The sequence below is a fragment of the Lonchura striata genome, chromosome 3 (assembly GCF_046129695.1).
Source record: "Lonchura striata isolate bLonStr1 chromosome 3, bLonStr1.mat, whole genome shotgun sequence".
Classification (NCBI taxonomy): domain Eukaryota; kingdom Metazoa; phylum Chordata; class Aves; order Passeriformes; family Estrildidae; genus Lonchura; species Lonchura striata.
In genome coordinates, this window is record NC_134605.1 from 20,013,090 (window position 1) to 20,041,004 (window position 27,915).

The 27,915-nt window shown below is 43.1% G+C and overlaps 1 protein-coding gene across 1 annotated transcript; it reads right to left on the reverse strand.

Moving 5' to 3' along the window:
* KCNK12 (potassium two pore domain channel subfamily K member 12) lies at window positions 1–27,915 on the reverse strand. The gene is made up of 2 exons (XM_021540178.3): window positions 27,551–27,915; window positions 1–11,048 (listed from the first exon to the last, which is right to left on the reverse strand). The coding sequence occupies exons 1-2, from the start codon at window positions 27,900–27,902 to the stop codon at window positions 10,153–10,155; spliced, it is 1,248 nt and encodes a 415-aa protein (XP_021395853.1). The 5' UTR covers window positions 27,903–27,915; the 3' UTR covers window positions 1–10,152.

Genomic DNA, 27,915 nt, shown 5'->3' on the forward strand with positions numbered 1-27,915 from the left:
TCCCAGACAACATTTTTTCTCCTGTTTATTTGAAAAGTCTTTGTAGTAGCTTAACTGCAACATTCCAAACGTCACCTGGAATTTTACATCCTCCCAGACGTAGAGAATTCATACTTGATCATGTTTCACGGCATTAAAAACACACAGGAATGTTCCCTGGACACCACCAGTTGGTTCTTCCACAGTCTCCTTAACCACCAGCTCTACACATCCTCTGCCAAGGCCTCTGCACCGCTCTGCAAAGCAGCTGCACCTCAGCTGCCTCTGCCTCCTGGATCCATAACCATGTTTCTGTGAATGAAGGGGTGCCAAGCCCAAAACACCCATTTTTGTTCGCAAAGTGTAAATATCGAACCAGCAGAAACGTGATCCGTATTTGATTGGCTTCTTATATGGCTTTGAGTCCTCTTCATTCAAAGATCTTACAGTGGAAAAATCCTGAGCTGACATCAAAAGTGGGACTGACTCGTTAAGAGCACTCACAATTATGGTATGAGTTGGAGGCTAAGTTCCTGTCAACCCATGATTAAAGCATTTTTACAACTGACACTTGTTTAAAAAGATTTTCAATCTTGAAATTTATTCCAGTTTAATGTTTTGCAAGGAAGCATTATCTGAAGGAGAGTAAAAATCTATGTTTTCCAATTAACAATTTACAGGAACTTATGCTTCTTCATTTCACCTCTTAACTTGGTAAACACAATCAAAATTGTGATGGAAAAATACATGCATCTCCTTTTGACTTCTAGCAGGCATTTAAGTCATTACATCTATTTATCTATTTATTATTTACTACCTGCAATTCAACCAAGTTACTCCATATTCAAGCCACAGGAACACTTGCTTCTTAGACCTACCATCTCTTTTGGTTTATTTAGGTAATCTCTGTGTGGTTCAGCTCTTTGGGAGTGTGTTGAGTGACATCAGGCACTGGGACCTGCTGCAGATGTTTCTGGATGGTAAAATGTCCTTTTTTTTCTGACCAACACTCAGCTGAAATGTCTCTGTTGTTAAAAATGTCCCTGGCTAATACCCACATGCACAGTATGTGACAGTAAATTGCTTGTGTAACACTTGCTGCCATCCTCTGATTTCAGTAGCAGGAATGTGAAATGCCCCTAACAGTGTAGAAACAGATACAGAAATTTGTTCCAAAAGTGCCATTTTGGTGCTGAAGCTGCTTGTAGGGCAATGTTCAGAACCCCAATCAATCAGTCTGATGCCTGAACCCAATCAATCAGTCCTGAACCCAAACTTCTCCCACTGCCATGTAAACATCTATCTGCTGCAAACAGAGGCAACTCTGCTCACAGCTTTTTCATGTGAGATCCTTACACCTCATTCAATTATTTTGCTTGTCTGAAATGCTGATAATGGGTGTTTGGGTTTTCTGTTTGGGGATTTTTTTCCTCCTTTTTTAAAAAAAAAAACAGCATCACTTGAAGTTCAGCTGCCAAATGGACTGAACAATCAGTGCAGGAAAATTGAAAATCATAACATCTTGTGTGTAGGCTATGAATAATGGGCAACACACTTTTGATCATTAAAATAGAAAATGATCTGTTTTCCACTGTTTTTAGCCCATTAAGAAGGCAGGAATAAGAGCACACTGCTGATGATTTGCACCACTCTCCTGGCAGTACAGTCCTTGGCTGCAGACCAGGGGCTGGCAGTGGGATGGATCCCACCCTGGTGGGGGCTTGGCTGGAGGAGGCAGCTGTGGTTTGCCATGACCTTCAACTGCTCTCCAAAAGCCACAGACACCCCAAAGCAGGGACATTTTGTCCAGTTTCTGCTGGGGGCTGGACCAATATTCATGGTCCATGGGCATGCTTAAATTTGGGAATGGAGGCAAGCCCACCCCTGAGCGCTGTGCAGACCAAAGAATGTCCTCAGATATATTTTGCTTTCTTACAGGCACAGCAAATGTAAGCCTTGCACACCCTGGTGCAGGCAGAAACCAAGGCTTTTTCCCAAAAGACGCAGGTGCATTGAGCATTGGAAAAGAATGATAATTTTGTGACACATGCCTGAGCTTTGGGGTCCAATTGTATATTTTAGCACCTTACTTTCTGTTCAGAACATCACTTACTTTTGTTGATTCTCTGTACTGGTAAGACAATTTTTCTTGTTTTACTGATAAAGATCTCCTAGCAAATATAGCCAGACTTGGTAATTAATTTATCTTGTAATATCTATATATGCTGTCATCATATGGAAAGTCTAAACAAATCTCTCTATCCATTTTATGAGAAGGATCACAGCATGATCAGTGCTTTGCCAGTGCAGAGACACTGAAAAGAGCTAACTGGAGTGTGCCAAACACTCCAGTTTCAGGAATAAACAAGGGTTCCAAGGTGACCAAAACCAGGAACAGCCTAGCACAGGCTACAGCACTTTGCTGTGCTTCTCAGGAGAGGCTCAATGCTACGTCCATTATAATTTTTAGTTTTTTAGTACTGGCAAATATCTCCTGAGGCTCAGCAAAGGGAACTGCCTGGATCCACCCAGCCAAGCTGCTTTAACCACTTCAGTGCCAACTCCCAGCCACCAAACCACCCTCCAAAATAACATTGTTGGGTGTCACGAGCCCATCCATCACTCTTGACCCTGTAGCTATGTGGCCTGTTTGATAAAAGTGGTTAGCAGCCAGTTGAGCCCTGTGATTTATGTTTCTTTGCTTGAACTGGAATCACATTAACATGCCCTTGGTTTACAATGGCCAAACAGGTACAAATATTCAGATTTTGAAGGCTTATACATGGAATTCTGTTTGCAGCAATCAGATAGGCTTGGTTTCAATCCCTCTAAAAGCTCTATTCATAGGAGCAAATGTACAGCATAGGGCATTTTCTAAATGGGACTTACATACTTCTGACTTTAAGAATTTGAAACAAATTAGACAGAATGGGCAAATGAAATAGGCAAGTATTGTTACACACAACTGAATTAGAATACTTCACAGAATTCATGTCAAGTAATTCTGTTGGTAGAAAAAATATTTGGTTTGCTAATTCCAACCATGATACAATTTACAATCAGATTCTAGATTTTACAAAACAATTTAAAAAAGAAAAACGTTCAGAAAAGTGACTAATTTTGATGTGTCTGGGAATATTTGCTGGTGTTCATATTTCAGTTATTTGCAATCAATGCAAAAAGGAAAGCCATACCAACTAGAAAACAGCACTGAACTGATCGTTCCTTCTAGAATTCAATGCAGAAACGAGCAAATACCAAAACCAGGCGAATTAGCTCCAGATGTAAAATTTTGAGGTTTGTAGTAGGAGACAACAATGCCAGCTCAGCTAAAGATATCTACCAAGCTGTGCCCTTTCAAAAAGAAACAAAATAAACAAGAATGCTTTTCAACAGGTTATCTCGAAACTCAAGTAATTTAAATTGGCTGTAAATTTGGAATGAATATTTTTGCTGAGAGTATCCAACAAAGTAGTATTCTAGTGAGCTAAAAATGGGTTTGTATCTGTAGAATTATAGCATTTTTATTTTTGTAAATAAACAATGTTTACACACACACAAAAAACCCCACAAACAATCCCCAAACCATGTTTTAGACATTGTGCTTTCAGATACTGAGGTTTTACAATAAAACTGGAACTGAATTCTTGCACTGTCTGTGCAGCCCATGGATGATACTATGAGCAAAAAAATTTCCTGGACATAATTTTACTTGCCTGGAAATTATACCCATTGAGACAACCTGGCATTTGATTTGCGCATTGTCAGAAATAGTAGTAATTTTTTCATGTTGTTTATGTATGTTATTATAAAAGCATTAATCTTGTATTGACTCACTGGCTTTAAAAAGTACTCTTACAGTCTGCAAAGTACAAAAGGAATATGGAGACTTCTTTATGTCCCTTAGGTTTGAATCACCTGCTGAAGGTCTGATCCTGACAACACTTGGGATGTTGATGATAGGATGTTGGGATGTTACACACTTTCAAACCCAGCTACATCCTTACACCAAGTCTGGGCTTGGGAGCTGGCTGGGACACGCCTGGGTGTGACATGGTCCTGGGACTAGGAGGACTTGGAGGCATGGCAATCTGCACCTCTGATACACCCAAAATATTGATCAGCACTGTCAGGGACCGGCATGGCTGCTTTCCCAGTAAAAGCCACCAAGTGACCTCCTAAAATCAGCGCTGAATGAAGATGGTGACTGCATGCAGTCCCTTTCCCCACAGGAAAAGGTATTTTGTGAGAAATACCTCACATTTTTTGTCAGAAATATCTCTCTCCACATTCCAGACGAGGTAGCTGAGCCCATGATGCCACAGGAGCTCCTTGGGGGGTGACAGTGTCACAGTGTTGTGTGACGAGGAATAAACACGAGCGAATGCAAAGCAAGTCTTTGGTTTTCTGCTGGATTTGCTGGAGAACACTTCTGAACTTCCCCCTTTCCCCACACTTTTCACTCCTCAATAACAGTACACTTGCTGGGTTTTTTTTCCCTCATGCTAAATTGCCAGACTTTTTTGGGTGACCTACAATAAACTGTATCTGTATTTACTACTCCCTTTTTTTCCCCAGGGAAGGATGAAACACAATGAATTGAAAGGCTGCACATCTGCAGCCCCACTTCAAAGCTAAACTACACCACTCTGGATCCTTAGAGTTGGAAGTTAGGAATTGATCTTAGACCCCTTTTTGCCTATGCAAAATATAGGGCAATTGCATTTTTGAGGGTTTAAAGAGATAATTTAATTAAAGGGTGGATGTTATCAATTTAGAAAACAAGGATAAAAAGAAAAAGTGTACGTTTATTTATTGATAGCTGCATTCAGACTATGGCCATGTAAATTAGTTTCTTTCTTTCAGTGCCATTGCTACACAATATATAATGAACCCTTTACTGTGTATGTGCTAACACGCATAGCCTCTGTGTCAAAACAGTGAAACACTCCATACTTTCCTTTATTTTTCACAATGTAGTGCTTCTCTTTTCCTAGCATTCATGAAAGCATAATTTGAGCTCAAATATGGACATAGTCACACAAAAAAATTAAAAATTGCATACTGGTTGTACAATATGCAATGCACCCTTCATTAGTTGTTTTGTGTGAGTCAAGTAGTAAATTTTCCTAATTGTATTTATTATGTAACACAGCATTTATTGTATTATTTAAATGTAACACTGCAGACATGTGTTGGTTTGCAAAGGCACATTAGTAATCCAATTAGAGCAGCAGCCATACCCACAGAATTGCTAGGCTAGCAATCAGCAAAGTATGATTTTGTTGATATTAGCTCTGAACATTCACTGCGATGATTTGCCACTGAATATTTTTCAAGTTAAAGGCTAGAAAAATACTAAAATGTTAGAATGGTCTCATTGCTACAGCTAATTTCCATATAGTCATAAATTCATGCCACACAGGCAGTCAGGTTTATACTGAGCCCACTATGCCTGGCTATATGACCTCCCCTTCTGCTGAAGTCTTTCAGCAGCAAGGCATGCCTGAAATATGGGTAAATGGTCACAGTATTCTCAAATTTTCACCCACAGAAAGCTGGGGAGGAGAAAAGACTGAGGGCCAGCGCTGAAGCCGTTCTGGGACAGCAGCACTTCACCAACAGGGCATTTCTGGGTAACCTGAGCAGGGCACAGGGCACTCCCAGAGAGCTCTAGAGGGATTACTGCCTTCCACCAGTAATTCTGGTTGCAATCAGAGCTGGTAACTGCCTAAGGAACCTTTGTATGCATTGCTGTGCAATGCTGCTTCTGCAGGGGAGCAAAGCGCAGCCTCGTCCCTCAGACACTGCCCTCTGAGGCTGAGATTGCTCTGAACATCTGCATGGTCTGAAGGATGTCCTCTGCACTGCAAGGAAATAAAGAGCCATTTGAATTTTTTCAAAATGAGAACTGTGTTTGCAGATGGGAAGAAACCAATGAGAACCAGATGACATCTTGGTGTGACTCCAAACTTTCCCCAAGACACACACAGGGAAGACAGGCCCTGAGAGGTCAGTGTAGTGACTTGCCAAATGCTACAGGTTTCACAAGAAATTATTCCTTCTGATTGCTCTGTGCTGACCTCTGGAGTTAAGAGAAGATGTCACTTGAATTTGGTCATTGTTGCTCATCAATTTCCACCTAAATTTTAATTTTCATCTGCAAGGTATTAGTGCAGGTGCCAGGTGAACGGGGTGTCTCCTTTGTCCAAGCAGCTCACACCTGTGCCATTGCTGTTCTCACTAGGGGCCAGGTCACAGAGAAGTCCTAATTCCTGCAGCCTTGTGCTGCTCATGAATGCTCTTCCCTGGGCTCTGGCAGCAGAAGACCAGTCTGGGGGACAGGGTCTGAGCTCAGGTCTGTGCTGCCTGTAGGCTCAGCAGGCATCTGGGATGTCTTGGTCTGTGTCAGTGAAGAGTTACTACTGCTGCTCTACAGGGTGGTGCAGAGGGGGTTGTACCAGGGAAGATAAACTTTTAAAATCTAAGTCAACTATAATCTTTCAAAGCTACCCACAATTAAATTTGGAAAAAAAAAAAAAAATCACCAGATTTCAAGAATGTAATACAGCTCCCAAGTTACCTGAAAAGAAAGTGCAATCTAGTGCAGTGTGCTTTCACTTTCCCACTCTGTTCCTCCCATTTCCTTCTGATTTCTTGTGCTTCAGTCTGTGTCCAGGTATTGCTGGTATCTGCTTTGTCTGTGAAAATGAAATACCAGGAGGAATTGTACTTGGTGCAACTGGTGCACGTTTGGGAGTTAATTCACCAATGGAGCAGGCTGCCCTGGGGAATCCTGGCTGGACCACACAGCATGAGAGAAGAGTTGGGTGCCTGAGCCTGGCAAGTTCAAAGAGGAGCTGTCACTAAAAAAAAAAGCTAAAGGAAGGGCACAAGGGACTAGGAAAGACTGATCTCAAACCTTCTATGTCCTCTTGGCTCATGTTCTCATGCACAGGGGTGATGGATGCCCAGGTAGGGATGGCAGGCTGAAGAGCAGAGATCTGGAGCTTGGTTTCCATGCATCCTTGAAAAATGCTTCTGCTACTGAATAAGAGGGAACTGTAAGGCCACCTTTCAGCAGATGCTTCCCAGTGAAACATAGGTCAGTAACTGTGCTCTGACCCCCATAAACTGAGCTTTGCTGGGCCAGATGGATTTGGGGATTTTTACAGGACCTAGATACAACCTGGTGGTCCCTGTGGTTGACTTATGTCAGCACCTGGGGATATGAGACCTGCAGGAAACAGAGCCACTGGGAAATAAGGGCATGCACTTCCTCTGAGGCTAGAGACAAGCAGAACGGAGATTATCAAGGACCTTGGGTGTAAGTAAACATCAGATCTAAGTGAACAGAGCAGCAATCAAGGCCCAAATTCCTTGAGACACCAAGCTCCAGGAGGAGCTGGTCCAGCTTCCTCTGGAGTTAATAGGAACTGCAAAGGGTCCTGCAAAGGCACCCTTGTGACTGATGGTACCAGAAACACTTGGAAACATTTCAATCATGTTACAGCAGACTGTGTCTGCCTTTGCCTGGACTCAGAAAAAGTACAATGCAAGTACAAAAGAGTAGGTATGTACAATTTCATATTACTTCACTGTATTTGCCAGGCTGGAATAAGTAGTTTGAAAACAATTCACAAATTTACAGTTTAAAAAGGATCCTAATCATGGTTATAATATTTATCCTTTAAAACAACTCACTGAAAAAAAAACCCTTAATTTGCAAACTTGTTACCATAAATATAAGAGTTCTTGAGCTCACAAAATGTTGATACAGTTGAGCATGTTTTTATGAGCAAAATAATATACAGGCAATTCTGCTGTGGCTTGGGGCCCTATCAGTTCAAATTCCTAAATCCTTTAGGACAGAGCCTGTCTGCCCTGATTTATGTAATAGTTCTAATGAGTAACAGTCCCCATGATGACAAATAAACCAAGATAAAACCCTAAGAGAGGCTGGGCTGCAAAAAAAGAGCAGGGTCCCATTCACACTTTTACTAAACAAGCACATAAATCATCCTAGTAAGATATTTACCTGTGGGAGTAATCCCAAAGGGAAATAACAAACTTTCTTTTGGTTCCATGCCTGTGCTGTTTCTCTTGAATCTCTGGAAGGCATCTGCCTGAACTGGGTCTTCCAGCAGTCAGAGCTTTTTCCAGACTGTGACCTGTCCCTGTACATTCTGCCTAAATGTATCCTTCAGTGGCCTTCAAAAGGAGCACCAAACACCTCCTCCTGCCTCCTCAAAGAGGAGTGCACAGACAGGAAGGCACTTGTTGAGATGGACCTTGAGGAGTCTCTCTACCACCAAGAAAGCTCCTGCCTCTTGAATGCATCCCTACCATACCACAGAATCTGAAGTGTGTCTGTGCCAGCAGGAAACACATTACAATCATCACTGCTTGTTTCTGGCCAAACACATCTTGATAAAAGCTGTGACATTTACAGTGTGATACAGACCCATGTATGATGGTTTATCTGCAGCTCTGATTCCTTTTTGTTAGGAAAAAAGATATAATCACTGCCTTAATTCAGCTGGCAGGCTCAGGTGTGCAAAACCTCAGATTTAAAGTTGGTTTTCCAAGGGTAAATTCCAAAACATTTTACACTGCTACAAATTTAAAATAAAGCAAAAATTATGGCTACTCCAAACCCATGCAAAGCAAAGTAAATAGAGCAAAATATCTATATAAAACTTCATGGAAATGTTTTCAAACATTTCTAATATTCCTAGTTTTTCTTCATCAGCTTGTTCAATTTATTCAGTGACCAACCTACTACTCATGGTCTCACCTACAATTTTCCAGTAATTTTCCAAGAGAAGGCTTCTCAGAATATAAGCTTAAGTTTTGTTTCTTTCTTGGAATCAGCAGAAGCCTTTTTATTATCCTCACAGTGTAGTAGAGAGAATTTAGAGAACAGATCCAGAGCTGTGCATGTATTTTTGAAAGAGGTTTGCAGCAAATCCTCTGCATCCACTTATCCTGCTAAACTACAGTCTTGACCAGGTTTGCTTTTGGGTCTTCAGTGGTTTGGGCTAGCACAGGTTAAATATGGCTTAAGATGGTAGCAGCAACAGCCAAAGGCCAATTTATGACTTGGTATCAACATTTTGGTGGAAGCCAGCTTCTGGGGAACTCCAAAGCAATGCTCTTCTGTACTCTTCTGTACAACCTGCACAGTCAGATTTGTGGGAAACAAGTACAGGGTTGGGGCCCTCAAAGAATTGCAAGGAAATGATTTGCATGAATCTCTGCAACAATACTGCAGAAGTAAAAGATGCAAATTTAAGACAACAGAGAGCCTACATTCATTTTAGTGACTTATTTCAATGAGAAAGTAAGGAAGTAAGCATTTTTCTGGTGATGCAAACATTTGACACCAGAGGTGCATACTGGCTTCTCTGGCATTAAATGTAGTCAGATCTGAAGATGACAATTGCTTGTTTTCTGTTACTCAGTAGGTAGGAACAGTTCTGCACAATTTATCATGGTCCTTGATAATCCCCTGACTTTTAAGAGTTACGTGGCAGGTGGTCTTTCAGACAAGCCCGGCTAAACCCTAATGTTTGTAGGAGGGGAGTTCAGCCCATTCCATCCTCTGCCACTGAAGTCAGTGGGATTAGTGAAGTGAAGCAGTCACCCTAAAGCTGGTGTGACAACGTGTATGTCAGACAGAGGCCTGTCTGACTCCTCATACAAGGAGTCGCTGAAGAGCATCAAGTACAAGGCTCAGGAGCAGACCCACTTCAGCAAACTGGGAGACACTGGTTAGCTAAAACTTACCAACCCCATGTGCGAATCTGGAGCGCAACTTGCTTTCTGCCTTTAACATAGAGTTTGGGTTCAGGCGCTGTTCTGAAGAAGAACGTGTTGGTTTTGACACCATCCAAGCCATGCACACCATCCCTCTGTAACTGCACCAGATTCTACATCAAAGACATCCAAGTCTCATTTAAAACCCTCTTACGGGAAAATTGTAACATAATGGTAAAGATCTCACTGCATATTAGAGAAAACTTATAAAACCCCCAGAAAGTAAAATGCTGAACACCCAATGAATACCAAGGCTGTCTCTGAAATGTAAAACTTTCCAGTAGCTTACAGTGGTAATTCCACCCTAACCACCATTCTATTTTTATTTAAGAAACAAATGGAATTCCAAAAACTCTACCTAGAATCACTTGTTTCTGCCAAGCGGTTGTTCATGATGGCCAGAGACCCCACCCCCGCAGAGAAACCGTTCTGTCTCGTATTGATACAGACATTCCTCGGGTAGCCATTTGCTGTCTCGGACAACTGCTTCTGCAAAATGGCCAGCGAGACTTTACTGGATGCTGTGAGCTCCCTCATGGAGATCATCTCTCCAGAGAGCCTCCTGCCCTCGGTGTCACTGTCATACTGTCCGTCAGCGTCCATGGCGACGTTGTGGCGGCGCAGGCGGGCTCCTGGGGTGATGGCGTTGCGACGGCTGAGGCGGGTACTGGATTTACGGCACTTTGGGCAACATCTGCATTCGAATTTTTTCAACACCCAGTTCAAAATCTGTTTGATTACGATTGAGATGACATTAAAAAGGGAGTATATGCAACATACTCCCATTAATATAAACATGAAGTTCCCGAATCTGTATAATCCCTGATGCTGGTACACAGCGTTTTGGTTGCTTACCAAATCTCCAAAGCCGATGGTGCTGAAGGTGACAAAGCAGTAATACAAGGAGTCAATGTAGTTCCATCCTTCCACTGCCGTGTACATGGCGGAGGCGCAGCAGGAAAGGGCAATAGCAAAAATTCCCAGGATCAGCATCACGTGGTAAACGGACGGCTTCCAGCCTACAAGGCTGCCCACCCCGGACACAGCTGGCCCCCTTCGGAAGTTGGGAGGTAGGAGACCACTTCTTCTCAGCTGTCTCTCATAGCACGCCTTCATGATAAATGCCAGGAGAGAGATGATGCGCTCCAAGAAGAGGTTGAAGAAGAGGATAGTCCCAGCGCACCCGAAAAGGCCATAAACGATGAGAAACACTTTTCCAGCCACGGTTGCTGGTGTGGTCATTCCAAAACCTACGGTGTGGAGATAAATGGGCAACGTTACTAACACAGGTTTTCGAGAGTAAGCTCTATGTACCTTAACAAGGCTCCCATCTCGCTGGACAAAAGGAGTGATATCTCTAAGTCAGCTTAGGGCAACACAAAACCGAGTTTGTAAAGAAGGAAGAAGGAACAAAAAGTTCAATGAGATGACTAAAACTCTAAAGTGAGAAAAAAAAATCCTTGCAAGATGAAAGGATTATTATGTGTATTTAGAGAGCAACACAACTCAAAATGCTGGTGGAAGACTCACTGAGCCCAAACCTTTCCAAGGTGGGATGAGGTGAAGAGGCCATTTCCCTGCTCCCACATGTGCCAGCCATCACGACCTGATGGAAAGTTTAAGTTTTCTGTTCACAAGCTGAATCCCAGTGTAACATTTTTTCTTACAGGGGTCTGATTGTAACATTCCCACTGAGAAGATGGAAGTTTTCATGTTGTATAACAGGAGAAAAAAACCAAACCACCTTCCAAATATTGAATACTGTTTTAAAAATAACAGCACTTTTAAGTCTCTTCCAAATCCCAGCTGTGACTAGCCCACCTGGGATCATCACAGAGGGCAGGAAAAGCCATCATGCCACCGAGCTGCCTAGCAGACTGGGAGCACTGGGAACTTGCAGATGGATAATTACAGCAGGGAAAAACATTGCTGCACAGTTGAGCAGAAAAATCAGAGTATACAAACTCTGTGAAGATCCAGCAACAATATTAATTCAACTCTTCTTCATATGAATTACTTATTGTAATATTATTTATTATTATGACATTACTCACACACAAAGTTTTATACATAAACAGTAATGTAGCTAACAGATGGTTAAATAACAGCAAAGTGAACTTAAATTAGCATGCAAATAAATACAGTAATTTTACTCCATGTTATTTGCTAATACCAGTTATCTTATGAAAAAGATTACATACATTTCACATCCTATCTCAAGAAGATTCTTCTGAAACTCAGTTCTGCAGGTATTGGCTTTTTTTCTGCTATTCTTCCCTGTAAAAACACTTGGTGGCTCAGGCAGAAAACATATTGATAGGATTGAGGTGATTGCTTATGTCCTATGAAGAAATAACCACATCTAATCTAAATTAAAGTTTTGTGAAAAATCCACATTCCAAAATTTCATTGCTGTATTGTTCCACCAAAATACTGAGCAAGTAATGTATTCAAGGAGGTAAATATCAACACCAGACTATATAAACATTAGTTTGTGAAGGAAAAGCATAGAGCATAATGAAATCATTACAGAGCATAATGAAATAATTCAATTCAGTTTATTACCTTGACACACCTTTATAAACTGCAGCAGGATAATATTGCCTATATACAATGAGTTGAGATTGCTGCTTGAAATCCGTTGATCTACTTTTGCAATGGCTGAATTTTTCTGGCAAGTTTATCTGTGCTCCCTTCCTACTTTCTTGATAGAGAATTTCCCATTGGTTGACAGAAGAATGTAAATGATCATGACAAGTAAACTCGCATGTATCATTTCAGTGACATAAAGCTGAATGAGGGAAGAGGTGATCCTACTTTCACAACAGATTTGACATGTTCAGAAACAGCTGTGTGCCAGCGAGTCAGCCTACACCTCATAATCTGAGTAACCTGGTCTAGTGAAAGGTGTCCCTACCCATGTGAATAGATGACATTTCACGTCCCTTCTAACCCAAACCATTCTCTGATTTTAGGATCAAAAGCATCATTGTAAAAAGAGTATTTTGTGTAAAAGTCAGTGAAAAACTTGCACAGTATTGTCAGAAAATATTACGACAGAGGTCATTACATTTTGCTTTCTGGATCCACTGTCTTCTCTCCAATTTGCAGAGTTAACAAGACCACCTTTGAGCAGACCTCTAAAAAGCCTACCACTTCTGGGAAGTTCTCAGTTCCTTCTCTGTGGGGTGGACCTGTTCTCTGGATTGGGCTGGCTGGTAGCAGGAGTCCTCTCATTTAATGATGCATATTCAAAAGTGCCTGGTCCTCAGAAGGAGCTGGGGAGCCTGTTGTGGTTGCCAGCTAGGGATACACAGCCAACTTGTTATGGAGAAGGCATCTGTTTGCCTGTGCCTTGTCAGCAAAGCACTTAAACATGTGCTTCACAGCAAGCATGTGAACATCACCATCAAAATAAATGGGTTTATTGTCACACATACGGCTAGACACATTTATTAATTAGGGGAAAAAAAAGGGATAGCAACAGTTTGGATCAAGCTGTAAATGTGCTGAAGCCTTTTACTATTTTCTGGTGATCATTCAAGAGAGGTGATGAAGTTTTGTATTTTTGATACTGTTTGTTTCTTCAAGATTTTCTGGTGCAAAATGCTTCCAAAATTCAGTATGTAGCTAGGCAAGCTGAAAGGGCCCATCATAGCAATGAGAATGCTAAGGAATACATCAAACAGGCTAAAAATGAGGCTAGGCAAACACTGAATCATTTAGGTTGGAAAAGACCTTTAAGACCATTGAGTCCAACTGCTAGCCCAGCACTGCCAAGCCACCACTAAAACACATCCCTTAGGTCACCAGCTGGCTGAGGGAAGCAGTCACGGGCTCTCTGTGCAGGGTCTTTCTCTGCCAGCTGTGTTTGTCCCTTTGTGTCACCCCAAGCATGAGGAGTTGCTCCTGGTATGTTCTGTACCTCATCTCTGAGCTCAGCCCCCACCCAAGGGTAAGAACACTGTGATGCCTGGATGAAGCAAACTCATCCAGAACTGCCTATGCTTCCAACACAGTACAGGAGAAAACCACAACAGGGCTTTTTGCTTTTCATGGCCCTGAGACATATTTTACAGGTGCCTTGGGGTTGACTTTGTGTGGCTCAGATGCAATATCTGAACCTCCCTCATGCCAATTCTGCCCCTCCACTTCAGATACAAGCTCTAGGGCAGCATTCATTTCAGCTGGTTGATATTTCTCTTCCACAAAGAGAATTAGCAGAGATGAACTGATAAAAACTCTCTTCAGCAGCCTCTCACGGTTAAGTGCTGGCATTTAATGAGACCCTCATCCTGACTTGCATAACAGGTTTGTGGTTACAATTCTGCTCATCTGGAACTTTAAATTACTTAAGCTAGGGATGGATTCAAGAGGTAGAACAGATGGACAAACTTGTGACATATGCTTCCTGTTGCTCTTGCTTTCTTTTCTTTTACCCACTTTCTTATGAGTAAGAGATGGTTGATGCCAGAAGACAGAAAGGAATAGCAGCTTTAGTACTTGTGAGCTCTTCTCTCAGTCAAATTACTTTGGCAGTTACCTTGTCTTACTACATTTTGAGATTAACAAGGGTGACAGTTTTGCTGTAAAAGAAGTATTTACTCAGAGATGCAATGAATTTTTGGTCAGTTCAAAAACTGAACACAAGGAAGTCACAGAAAACAACACAAGAAAGGGCATAATTTGTCCCCACCTCTTTTAGCCACACCAGTTCTTGTAAGCCATAGGACTTCACTCACACAGCAGGTCAGCACACTGGAGCATCATTTGAAATCCCAGAGTGAAAAACCTACTTAGATCATCAGAGTAGCATCACCTCTATACCACTATATAACCATCATGTAGTTATATTTAAGGAAATCAAAAGAAACTAAAATGGTTGAAAGTAACTTTTTAAACAAATGGTTCCCTAGAGATCAACAACAACAGAGACAACTCTAACCAGAATGCTGCTTCCAGAGGGAAAGAAGTTCTTGCAACATAAAGTCTAAGAGATGGGGGTTACATAACACACAGAGAGAAAAAACGAGCTACCAAATTCCATGTTTTCCTGCTTCCCATATTTTCCTGCTTCCTGTCTTTTTTGCATTTGCTTTACTTCATAGCTCTCCAACAGTCCTGGCTGGTATTGACTGACACATAAACCATACTATACACTTATATAGGAACCAAACATCCTAGTCTGAATCCCATGTTTGGGTTCTGGTGCTTCCTTCCACCCTCTCCCACCTGTTAGCATTTCATCATTATTTCCCATGAGAATCATACCTGTATATTTTACAACTGCCTCTCATTTATTCTCTAGCTCCTCACCACCTAACATCCAGGAACAGTTGCCTTGGATACAGGGTCACAGCTCGGAGCTGACAAAACTGCTGCACCCAGAGCTTTTACCCAAGGAGTGGGAATATGACAAGTGAGTTCTTCCAACTGGCTCTGCTTTTCCAGACTACAAATGAAAGACTTACTTTCCCTTTAACATCTTTCTCAACCTGCTTCACTAAAATACCCCACTCTGGGCTCAAACAGTAAATTATTTTAGAGCTTTTCTACCGCAAAGCCTTTAATTTAAAAGTTGCTGTAAAATCCCATTTGATCTTATTTAGATTACTATCTGCAAACACCTCCTGAACAGCAGCGGTCTGTCCAGCACTATGTGAATTAAGAGCCCTTAAGCTGGACCATTTCTGAATAAATGAGATACAACTGCAGTTTTTAGGGCTGGACTAATATGTATCATAGACAAGCTTCAAGTCCTTGGTGACTCATGTACTGGGGCAGATATTCCACAGAGAAAACACTGAGTGACCCTGCAAATAAGGACTGACTACCATAATCATTCTCTCTATCCATTCATCCAGGAATGAGCACCATGATAAGCCTAATGAATGTAGTTAAAAACCACCCATGCCTCTGCTAATGCTCCTTCTTTCATTTCCACCTGTGAAACATCAGTCAGGTGTTTGAGGCAACTGCTACTCAAAAGGAGCCACGCTGGCAGAACAGAGCCAGATGATTCATTGGACTTCAAGGACTTTCAAAGAGCTGCAGGTGACTATTACAGGCTTTCTACAGGACCAGTTTTATTCTCTTTATAAACAATGGTGATCAGGTTATTGGTTTTCCAAAGTGCTGTGATGCCTTAGTGATCAGTGAACACCAGAATACCCTTGGCATTTCTCTACTTTAAAACACAGGCTAAAGTGTCATGGCTACATATTCATTCCTCTTTGATGTATGTTGGTTTTAAAAAGAGTTAACAGAATTGTAAGAGGGGTGAGGAGGGGACCCCACAACCTAAGGAGAAGTTACAATGTGTGAAACAGCTAGAGCAATGTATTTAGGGTGAAGGATATGCTGGAATAAGGGTGAGGTTTCATCTCAGAAACCTCAACTGTTACCACCTTGACGGGGTCTAAGCCACTGGGGATCCCAAGGAAACCTCAGGGAAGGAGAGAGGAATAACCTCCTCAAAACCTCGTTGCTCTTCAATGTTTAACTTCTCCTCACAGCAGGTTTCCTAAGTGTGTTTTTCTAAGCTGACACCTTCTAGCTGAGCTTTCCAAGAAAGATCTTCAGTCTCTAGTGGGTACTCAGCAGGCACATTTGTCAGCTCAAGTGGCCTAACTTTTGTATGTTTGAGTGATACATGGCCCTTAAAATAATAAACACTGGAGCTTCAGCTTCACCACCAGCAGCAGTACTTCTGTCCTTTTCACTCAGCAGAAGCAGGCAAGCTGTTTTTCTCAGCTGTACTGCAAGCTTCCCTTTCTGTGTACAGCCTGCAGAGGAAGCTCTCATCAAAGAGCAACCAAACAAGTCCACCCTTGCTCACTACTACATGCCATTATCCTGAAGAAAAAACCCAATAAATACAGAAGGAGGTCTGCTGATGTTGCTTTGGCACAGAACCAAGCCAAGGAAGAAGCAGAAGTGTCTCTAAAGCAGTTTTATGGTCCCCTGGCTGGGGCCAGCTGCTCTTCATACACCTTGTACAAGCAAATGGGGACTGACTTGTGCCAAGCCACCAGTGCTGCCAGCTGAGCAGCAGCTCTGGCCCAAGGTCTTGCTAAGCAGGCACCCCTGAAGAGGGAAAACATGGGGAGAGTCACAAGCTTGAGGCTCAAAATCTTTGGCAGGCTTATGTTCAGTTTTCTGGCTAATCCTACTGCAACAGAACATGGTTTTGAATGAGGGAGAGGGAGCCTCTCCTAAAAGAAGATGATGGAGAATAAAGCTCAGAGAAAGATGAAATCAGGAGCAGGAATCAAACTACACAGAGAAAAAGAAAGTCAAGACCTACAAACTGGCAGTATTCTTGCTGAATTGATTGTAAAGGGATGGATGTGTCCTGTGGTGTAACAGTCTCCCTTCTCTCCCATTATTAACATGATGTTCATAAACTTTCTTTCAATACTTAAGGTTTTATTGTTCTTATAAATAATATAATCTTCTTGTCTGCTAAACTCTTGGGAACAGTCTATGATTTACAGTCATAAAAATCAAGACTGAAATTGCTTTCTTCATTTTATGTTGCCTTTCTTGGACAAATCTTCAGCAAGATGTTACCAAATGTCCTCCTGTTTTATCAGTTATCCTGCCCCCTTGGCACGGCCAAAGCACTCTAATGGATTGTTAAAACAGGAAGAATATAGGCTAGTGTTGCCTAAATCAGTCCTAAACCACCTCACAAAGGAGGACTTCCAGAAAAAGGAGATGTGAGCAGGATGTTCCTTCCTTTGGTGGCAGCCTGTCTCCTTGTACATTGATCTAAACTAGCCCAGAGCTGCTTCCTGTGGCTGCCTCCACACCTGATGATTGCAGGGTCCTGTCTCTGGCTTGTTTTCTTTTCTTATCCTAACAGCTGGGGAAAACCATCTTGCTATAATTTTCTCTGAAATTGTGTTAATAATGGAAAAATATATCCCACATGCTCCACAGTTGTTTGACAGAGTTCTATCACTGTGAAAAAACCCTCCCCTTTGCACTAGGCTTAGGGTCTCTCATTAACAGCTTTCAGGGGTGTATCAAACCCCTGCTCATAATCCAGGCTGTGTGAAGAACCATCTGCCTTGGCTTACTGCACTGCCCAGAATCACCTAAACACGGGATGCTGAAACACCACCAGACACAGGAAACACCCCTGCATTTAGAGTAACTGCTTTAAAAAACACCCAGAAAACAAAAGCAGGGTAACCAGGAAATACATGAAGCGTGGCTCCGTAACCATGGATATACACGACAGTGGAGCTCATGGACCCCAAGAATCACCAGTTCCTCCTTGCTCTTAAGATGTGTCCAATATCTGAAGTCATACTCTGCCACCCCCTCTGACCTTCTTGCAGTCTTCATGCAGCTGATGATTCTAGGTGAATATTGTTCCAAAAGTAGATTTCTGTTGCAATCATAATTTTTCATCCTCTAAAACTGCTTCCATTCTTATTTCCCTATGTGTTTTTGAGAATGTTTTTTGTGTGGATGATCGTGTATCCAAGCAACACCCTAACAGAAGAAAGCTTATGCCCTGTCATTTCAAACATTAACATTCACACATGCTTTTGCCATTTATTGAAACTTGCAGTTGCATTTCAGATCTTTATGTACACCCAAGGTTGAGCCTATTTTTTTTCCTTTGAACTCCAAGTGAAAAAGCATCCAAATTTTGTTATATCCTTGAGATGTTATTGGTTTCTAAAGAATACTTGCACATGTACTGTCACTTCAGTGCCAATACATCTCACAATACTTCTCCTTTCAGGCTAAGAAACAGCATTATCTAGATTTCAAAAGTGATCTTGGGTCTATGTCATATTTCCCTGCATAAGAAGTCTGATAGAAGATGTCACTCGTGGGCTTTCTGAGCCTTACAGATGGCAAAGGCTGTTCAGTGGTTATATTGTTGGCTTATCTTTTGACTGGATTAAACAAAAGCATATTTTTCTTCTGCCGCTGGTGTTTGTGTAGGTAGGTGTTCAGAGAACATCTGTTTCTTCATTGTCGTCTCAGCTATTCTGCTTTACAAAGAGTTTGGCTATAAAGATGTACCCAAGGGGATAAAAAGGCCCTATACATGAAAACATCCTTTCCACTGTTAGGCCTTTTCCCAAGCTTTTTTTTTTTTTTTTTTTCCCCAAATCTCTGTACAAACTTCTACAGTTAGAATTTAATGGAAAAAAACCCTGAAAAACCTACCTGGGCTTCTTAATGGTTTAAGTATACCTTCATGGGTCTCTTATTTTAAAAAGTTTCATCTGAAAGCAAAGAAGCAAATTCTCAAGCATCTTTTTGCTCAGGCAGCTCTTCCAATCTATTTATGAAGGCACAAATACCCGATTTTAAGTTACTGTAACAGAAATAGAGGGTGACAGGACTGCTGACTAACCAGTTATTTCCCATTTTCTACTTCTTCATTTAACTCTTCCTTCCTTGGTATGCATTTCCCTTGAGTATTTTTAAATTTAATGATACTTAACAACTCTGCCACGCTACTAAGACAATTTTGAGATTTTGATTTTATCTGAGGTCTTTCTGGTCTTCACAGCTCTGCCAGTAGCAGCTTTTGTAAACTAACAAATCACCATATCAAACAGCTTGTTTCTGCCTCTCTCATGAAAATCACAACTTGGGTTTAAGATCTTTACACTGCCATCACTCCCTCCTATTCCCATTGGGCTTAAGGCAGACCTGACTGCATGCACATTGAGCATGAGTGACACTGTGTTTTTTGTTTGACCTCAGGAGAGAGATACATTGCTTCCACAACTCTCAGGCTGAGCAACAAGATAACAGAATATATAATGATGAATAACCAAAGACATTTTTTTCTGGCTTTAACTGAAATTTACTAATTTAGCTTCTCACTCAGCTCTTGCATGGACAAATTTCTTCTAGCTGAATCTTCTGCCAAGATTGAATTTGCCTGTGTGAGACTTGAGAATTATTGGGAAACATTTGGCCAATAATTTCGAAAGGGCAAGAAGCTGCAGTGGGACAAGCTCAGAAAGGTTAAAATCCAGTGTGGACTTGCTGTGGGGCTATAACTGTTTTCAAGGTATTACTGCTTCTTTCGTGCACTTATTATGGAATTTTAAACATGAGAATAGCAGTTCCTCACTCACAATAAGTAATCCCATATGTTAACATCAAACCATCCAATTTCTTATCTTATTCCACTCCAAAGCTTTAATTACTTGTAAAGGCTGCTAATGCTTTGTCTTGCCTAATGCAATTAGATTTAATTTTCATCCTACTTCTCATTTGATTCAAGAAAGATTGCACTGAAACCTTCCCATGTCTAGGTGTATCAGCCAGTGCCATCAACAGACCGACTGAGCTCAGGGGGATGTATTTTACACATTAATAACATGTGCATTTGTTTTATAAACCTGGTGTGCCAATAAAGTCCCTAAGGTAGGATTTCCTAAAGCTCTGCAGACAGGTCTGCTATTGACTTCAGAAATAGGCTATTGAGGAGGTATTTTATTTGTCTGGATTGCTATGCAATTGCCCCTTAGATTATAATTCTGTTTGTTACTAGAGTGTTTCTGTTCACAAAAGGTTTTTATTGTCACTTCAAACATTTATTGTGCTTTCACATTTCAAATGTTCACCAGCATGAACCCTAATTTTTGTCCTTAAACATCTTTTCCCAAAGTACCCTGAGATATGCACTTGGTGCTGACACACTACAAAAACTGTCTCTTTTGATATAGGTAAGCAAGGCTTATTCAGATCACGGCCAAAGGCTATGTTTTCAATAATATCAAGCTGTTTGAGTCTAAAAATTGCATATGAAATTTCTGATCTGTTTTCTGTTGTTCTAACCCTGATGTTACTATGGCAAGAGGCAAAATTCTCTTTGACTTAACAGCTTCAAAGATCAGGTAATCCTGCATTCATTAAAATAAAGAAATTACATTGTATTTTCCAGCACACCACCAGCAGTAGGTAAAGTTACATGAGAACTGTCAACAGAACCATCCTGTAATTTTTTTCTTCTTCTCTCTACAATGAAGAGCAATTAAAGCCTGCATAAAAACAAGACGGTAGGCTGGCAAATACGACCCTGTGGTACAAGTGAGAAAAAATTATGATGTGTCAAACTGAAGACAATCAGAGAAGGAGGAAACAAACTGAAAAAGAAATGAGGGTCAATAGCAGGATTAACACTAGGGAAAGGGGATGTGGGTGACGAGGAACAGAGAGAAACTGTAAAGCTTTACTCCTGACTTCTTTGGTAGTCCTTAACATGAAAGGCTGTAAAGACAGCAAACAAATATTTGAAAGTTAATCAAGCAAACAAATCACCAGTAGAGAAGGGCATACTAAGTGGAGGAAGGCAGGAGAAGCTGGAGAAGTTCAGGCTGGGAAAGGCAGGTGAACAGGCAGCGGGAGATAAGCACTATGAGAAGAAAAGGGGGAATATCCCCTGGAGAACAAAATGGGGGAAGACTCCAGGGACTGCCAGGGCTCCAGGGGAACACAGGCCATAGAGTTTCAAGCAGGCTTTGGCTTCACGAGCCTGCAGCAAACAGAGCAGCTGATAAGCCCAGCAATTATGATCCCTGCAGCTATCACAGGCACCATCACTGGTTCACAGCGAGGCTGACTGGCAATGGAGACGGACTGGCTGGAGCCACACGTGGATGGGGAGCTGTCAGAGGGCTGCTTTGGCACACCAGTGTCTGCTCTGCAACCACATCTACAGGCTCTTGTGAATGCACAGGGAGCTAAAATAGAGGTATCTGCAGGACTATCACCCAAGACCAAAAGGAATGCTCTGCTAAGCAGGAGGTACATGCTCACTAAGCAGACATTGCTCCCTCAATGACCAAGCCAGAGGGACCCTGAAGGCTGCAAAAAGGGAGAATCCATGATTACAAACTCCAGCTGATCTTTGCTTTGAACCTGAACCAGCACCTCATAAAATCTCCCCTAACTTCTGAGATGCTGAACCATAACTCATGTAACGATGGACAAAATTTGGCTTTTGGATGACTGCTCTACGAAGCTGTGGTGCTTGACATTTAATCTGGAGACCCCACATTTTAGTGCTCCAGCTGAGCATCTCAGACTCCACAGCCATAGCAAAAACAAGTGCAATTTGTTTGTCCTCGCCTTCTCCATCAGTTACTGATGTTAATGTTTTGAAACATTTATCTAGGGGTTAATATTAAAGAAACATCTGAAACATTTAGATTAACTAATCTGAACTGAAATGCTGTAGTGCATCAAATGCTCAGTTTAGATGACCAAAGCATAGTGAAAGCTTAATCTTCTGTGGCTGGCATAACCCTACAGGGGCAGGCAAACCCTAAAAAGCACTGAAGTGAATTTTTTTCTTTTTTTTCATTTTAGAAAGGGTTTTATTTCATGTATTTGGGTTCCTGCCTTCTGGAATAAAATCTCAACAAATTTAGGACCAAAATTATTTAATCATGACCCTTCAGTGGGGACTCTTCAAGTCACCTGTGTAATTACATGGATGTATTCCAAGTAAAGCTTTATGTTGTTGCTATCAACTACAAGAAAGCAAGCTGTGATTTAGATTACTTTTCTGCTTGGAGCACCCAACCTATGCCCACACACTTGGGAAATTCCTATCAGTGGTACCCAAAGAAGTTAATACTCCCATGCAGCTATGGCAAGCAGAAAACATTGCTATGGTGACAGTACTTCATCTGAGGAAAATCAGTGTAGGATCAGAACTCTCCACAGAAATATGCTGACCATTGACCTGCTGCCCTCTGAGCCTCCTGCTCTCTGCTCTTTATCGAGATTACCTGAGTGAGAAAATAACTCTCAGAAGTCCACTGGCACATTGATCAATCAGATCTGCCTGAAACACCCTCTCGTTCTGCCTGCAGCTTGTGTATAGGATGGCAAAGACAAATAACCTGACACTGCAGCTTAATAACACTGCTGGCTGTTCCAGCTGCTTTCTCATGCAGCTTTGTTTGATTATTTCTTAACTTTAAAAAGGTCAAATCTGGAGGCTATGCCCCCCCCCTCAAATCTGAAACCTCTGAAAAACTGCCTGTACAAGCCCTGGAGAACTGCAGAGCCCCGAGGAGGTGACACTGCTGCTTATCAGCTGCATACCCTGGTTTGGCTGTGGCCTTTTGGGTGGGTTGGCCCCATAGACAGCGAGGCTACATTCAGGAAGAGCAGAGAGCCAGAACCTCCTGTGGCTGCAGCTCGAATTCGCATCCTGGAATACAACAATGAAGATGGGACAAATATACTTGCCCCTTAAACCTCCAGACCATCCCGTATTTGTGGGATTTCTTGCCAAATTATTCTCTGCAGTGCCTGCTCTCACAGGCTCACCCCCTGGCTCCTGGCAGCGCAGTCCAACATCTCACCTGTGCTTACTGAGCAGTCCAAATGTGCTTTGCACATCACTTCCACTAAATGATCGCCTCCAGAACATCTGGACGACAGATGTTCTCACAAGACTATGATAGAGAGCCAGAGGGTATTTTAGAAGTGAGTGGCTATGGTGCTTAGGTTGTGGAGCACAAGCAGAAATGCTGTGCTGGGTATCCTGGTCCCTACAGAGGAGCCAGAGAGAAGAAGGTCTAACCCAGCTGACACCGTAAGCAAGGAGAAAACAGCTGCCAGATCCAGTGAGCTGGCAGAAAACACTCACTGTTTGTCTCTTACTTAAGAGCAGAGGATGCCCCCATACATTTGGGTGGAGTTGTCAGTCCACAGGAATATTGAGTCATTTAACAGGATACCTCAGGGATAAGGCAAGTGTGAATAGTCCTGCTCACTCCTACACACTGTGTCCCCAACTGTAACCCCTCTGTACAGAGCTGTACAGAGAGAAGATCCCTGCTTCTTTTCTTCCCAGTGGCACTTCTCAAGTGCACATAACCCAGACATGTTCCATCCCAGAATCATCTGCCCACAGTAAAGGTGTTATAAAATATATTATATAGAAAAAATCACTTTTGTATATCAGAGTACTTCACTTGACCACATTTTTTAATGCCTGGAATGGATTTCTATAAATCAATTCTATCACTTGATTTTTTGAAACATGTACTTACACATAAGAAGCTTAGAAACCTATTTAAATGGGTCTATGTTTCAAAATGTTTTATTATACAGGCACCTAAGATTTATTCTAACCCTCAAGAGAGGAAAAAAATCTGGGTACAAAGTCTAGACTCATGTACTGAGTCAGAAATCCAGATCTTCAGGCATTCCAGAGTTGCCTGGTGTGCTAGGCAGAATAAATCTCTGCTACCAGAATATGGGGAAAGCTAGGAGTGATTATGCCTGCATCTGTAACATTTTACCAAGTAGAAATCTGGTCTGAGTTATACTTTTGCTTTCAGTCTTTAACAAAGTGCTGGCTACTATAGGTGGTTTGCATTTGGGGAGGGAAGGAAAAAGCTCAAGTGAAAACCAAAGTTTACAGTCAGCTAGACCAAAGAATCAAGAATAAATTTCACCTAGCTGCTCCTTAAAGAAATCAGAATAATAATTGCCTAGAAACCCAGTACCTTTTGGAGTGCAAAATAAAGACTGAATAATAGATGGTGTAGTCTGATAGTAAGCAATCAGAAATCAGACTGAAGGATTTTCTTACATAGCTCTGAAAATCCTGAAGTGTCTAATGAAAACGGACTCAAAATTTCATTATTTAAGCACAAACAATACAGTAATAAAAACTGAATGCCCAGAGTGCTATCAAGAGGGTGTTTTATGGACTGTAAGCCACACAGTGAACTCTTCAGGAAAATGCTTTAAAATTAGAATTTCAACTCTCACTTCTTAAAGACCTCATTAACATGTTTCTCACCCAGACTGTTTGATTGTTTCCCTGAGGATTTGGGGAAGTGCAGAACTGCAGCCAAGGAGACACCCAAGAGAGAGGAGCTGCTTGGCTCTGCAAAGAGCCTGCTCAAGGAGCATGGATAGAACAGTTCTCTCCCAGCATGGCTACTCCAAACCCTTGTGTCCACAGAAAGATGAAGAACTGGAGCCTTTCCCAGCTCAGCTCACACAAACTCCAGGAGGACTTGCTGCCCTGTCCCTGGATGACTGTATTTCAATGCTTACATGTGATTTAGTAGTTTTATTAAAACTGTTGAGAACAGAGCAGGGGCTTGAAGAGACATAGCGTGATTCCTGTGAGTTGGAATCCTCTAGAGATGAGAAGCTGAGTAACCTGTGGGTGATTTACCCTTGAGAGACACTGAGTAGCTGTTAAGCAGTGAGTAAGGAAGCTTTCCACCACCTCGCTAGGATAGTGGTGTGTTTAGCTGGAGTAATAAAGTTGCTTTGACACACGTAACTGATGAAGCTGTTGAGGAAGGAAAGCTGTTTTGACTCTGCATGTCTGGCAGTTCTTGGCAAGGCTGGGTAAAAACAGCATTTTTGTCAATTAAGCATGACATGAAAGCAAATCAAATTGCTCAGAGCCAGGATAACGTGGTGTGTGAGCTGACAGTGGAATCAAAGGTAGTCCAGGTGGGCAGGTACCTAAATGAGCTGGCTGGGAGGGAAAAAATTGGACCTTGAAAAGAATGGCTTTGGAACTGCTCACCCAGGCAACACCTTGCTGCCCTGCCATTTGGTTTCTCCCATGTTGGGACCATGAGGCAGACAGCTTTGTGCACATTTGACTAAGAGCACAGCATTGTGTTTTAGTGGAACAACTACTTTTAATTCATTGGGGTTTTTTGCTTTTGCTGGGCGGAACTGCCAAAAATAACCAAATACCACTGTATAGTGGAAGAAACCCACTGCAGCTGAGCTCTTTGTGGGTTTTGCCTCAACGAGCTGCAGCAGCTTGAAGAGGCACAGGAAGAGAAGCACTGAGGTGGGGGGCAGCAGTTCCTCTTCATCTGCAGGAGCTGTACACGTAGCTGGTAAAAGCCATGCCCGGATGGAGCACAGCAGCCTCGGGATGCTGGGACTCTGGCAGACACTGCTCCTGCCAGGCTGGGCATTTTGGCACCCCCAGCACAGCAGCTCTGCCACGGCTTTTGCTGTGCCCACAGGCACAACTCGGCCTGCATCTCCTCACTCAGAGCACAGCCTTACTCTACAGCTCTCTGAACTCACACCAAGTACTCCAAGCAATCCAGGAGTAAGCACTGCCAAGTAGCATTCCAAGAGAAGAGAACGTGGGGAACACTTGTCAGAATCCAGCCTTTGTTGCACATCACAAAAAAAAAACCCCTAGTCTTCAGCCCCCAACTTGCACTGAGATGTGACATTACTGACTGTGAGGAGAAAGCACTGCCCTTGGTTGTGCTACAGGAATATGAGAAACACAACTCCTGGTTCTGCCATTTAGACCTCTCAGGACCCAGCAAAATCCGCTGCTGTGTTGCTCAGTCCCTCTGCTCAGTACAAATGACTGCAGTTGGGGCAGTGAAGTGGAGATGGAAACAAATGCAAAGTAAGAGGAAACATTTTACATTTCAATAACCTCAGAGAGGAGAAGCCAGAGTTGGCAGAGAAGCAATGTGTTTACACATCACCTTAAGATTTCTGTTTCTCACAGCAGGTGTAATGAAAGAGTGGGTTTGTTAAAACATTGACTTCTTTTGTTCACTCATTCTGATCAGTCAAAATTGTCTCTTTAAAATATACGTTCCTGTGATGAAGAAAGCTTAATGCTTAATTAAAACTGTGTTTTAATGACCGGGCTACTAAATGTAATTGCAAAGCAAAAGTTAACTGGATTCTTCAATGCAAAAAGTAACAATACCTGACAACACTGCCGTACTCACCATCACGACTCCATTATACGGATTAGTCATTATTGATAAAACATTTTCCATACCTAATGAATCTAAATGCAATAATGAGCTGTGAGCTTCTTCCTCTACAATAAAGAGAAAAAACGACATTTCTGCTCAGAACACACCTGGCTTCTTAGAGAACTTAAAAACTGGCAAAGTTAAGACCGCTTAGATGTTGTATTCAGGGGCAAGGTTTTTCAAGCATGTCCAAGAGCAGCAGATAGCCACAGAGTAAAAAAAAAAAAAAATCCTCCCACCAAAACTCATAATTTGCTTTACAAAGTGCTGCTCTTCCTAAACATCTATGGGATAGGAAAAACTGCAGCTGGCTGCAGCAATACACTGAGAACACTGTATCGTGCTACCTCTGGAAGACGCGCGACTTCGTGTGCCTTGCTGCTTTCACACATACACATCCTAACTTTGCCAGCAGTTAAAGCCGCTACCAAGTTGAGCGGCCAGGCGCGGCGAAAGCCTGGCTCTCGTTCTGCATCTCCATCAGCCCGCTACTGCCGGCCCCCGCGCCGCCTTTCCCGGTACCGAGCCATTCGCCCGGCGGGCGCATCCCGGCGCAGGCAGCGTTTACACGGGCAGTCGCCAGCCCCGTTCGCTCCTCCGGGCCGGCAGAGTGAAGAAGCCGCCGGCAGCAGAAGTTTGCTGGAGAGGGACGGGGCTCCCGCAGCCGCGACGGCCGGCGCTCCTGCGAACCCGCGGGAGCCGGAGCGCTGCGGGGCGGGAGCAGCGCCGGTGCCCGGCTCCGTGCAGCGAGAGCGGGGGGTTGGAGCAGCGGTGGGACCGCGACTCCCGGGACGGGAGGGCAGCGGGGACAGAGCGACCCGGACGCGCTGCGAAGCCCCGGTTGCCACAGCAACGCGGCGGCGCCTCTCCCCAAACTTTGGTCGCTATAACGACGGGGCTGCGGCCGCGGCATCCCCCGGACGGGCGGGTCCGCTCCGCGGGGCCGTCGGGGCGGCGCTCACCTATGGTGGAGACGACGGTGCCCACGAAGTAGAAGGCGCCGGGGAAGTCCCAGCGGGGCCGCAGGGCGTCGACCCGGATGCCCGCGGCCATGGCCGCCTCGTAGCTCCGCAGGAAGGCGCGCAGCTCCGGCAGGCTGATGTTGAAGATGCGGCTGAAGTTGTGGAGGGTCCGGTTCCAGCGCAGCTGCGCCGCCGCCTCCGACGGGCTCTCGAGGGCCGAGAAGACGGTGGCGCCGGCGCTCAGGTACGCCGCGATGAGGGCGGCCAGCAGCAGGAACCGCCCGTTGTCCTCGTTGAGGGGCGCCAGGCGCCGCCGGCGGCAGGAGCCCACCGCCCCCCGCGGGGGCATCATCCGGTGCGCGGCG

Coding starts and splice junctions, on each gene's coding strand:
- KCNK12 (XM_021540178.3), bottom strand. CDS start 27,902: ATGATGCCCCCGCGGGGGGCGGTGGGCTCCTGCCGCCGGCGGCGCCTG. Junction 11,049..27,550: donor CACCGTCGTCTCCACCATAG/GTGAGCGCCGCC, acceptor TCCACACCGTAG/GTTTTGGAATGACCACACCA.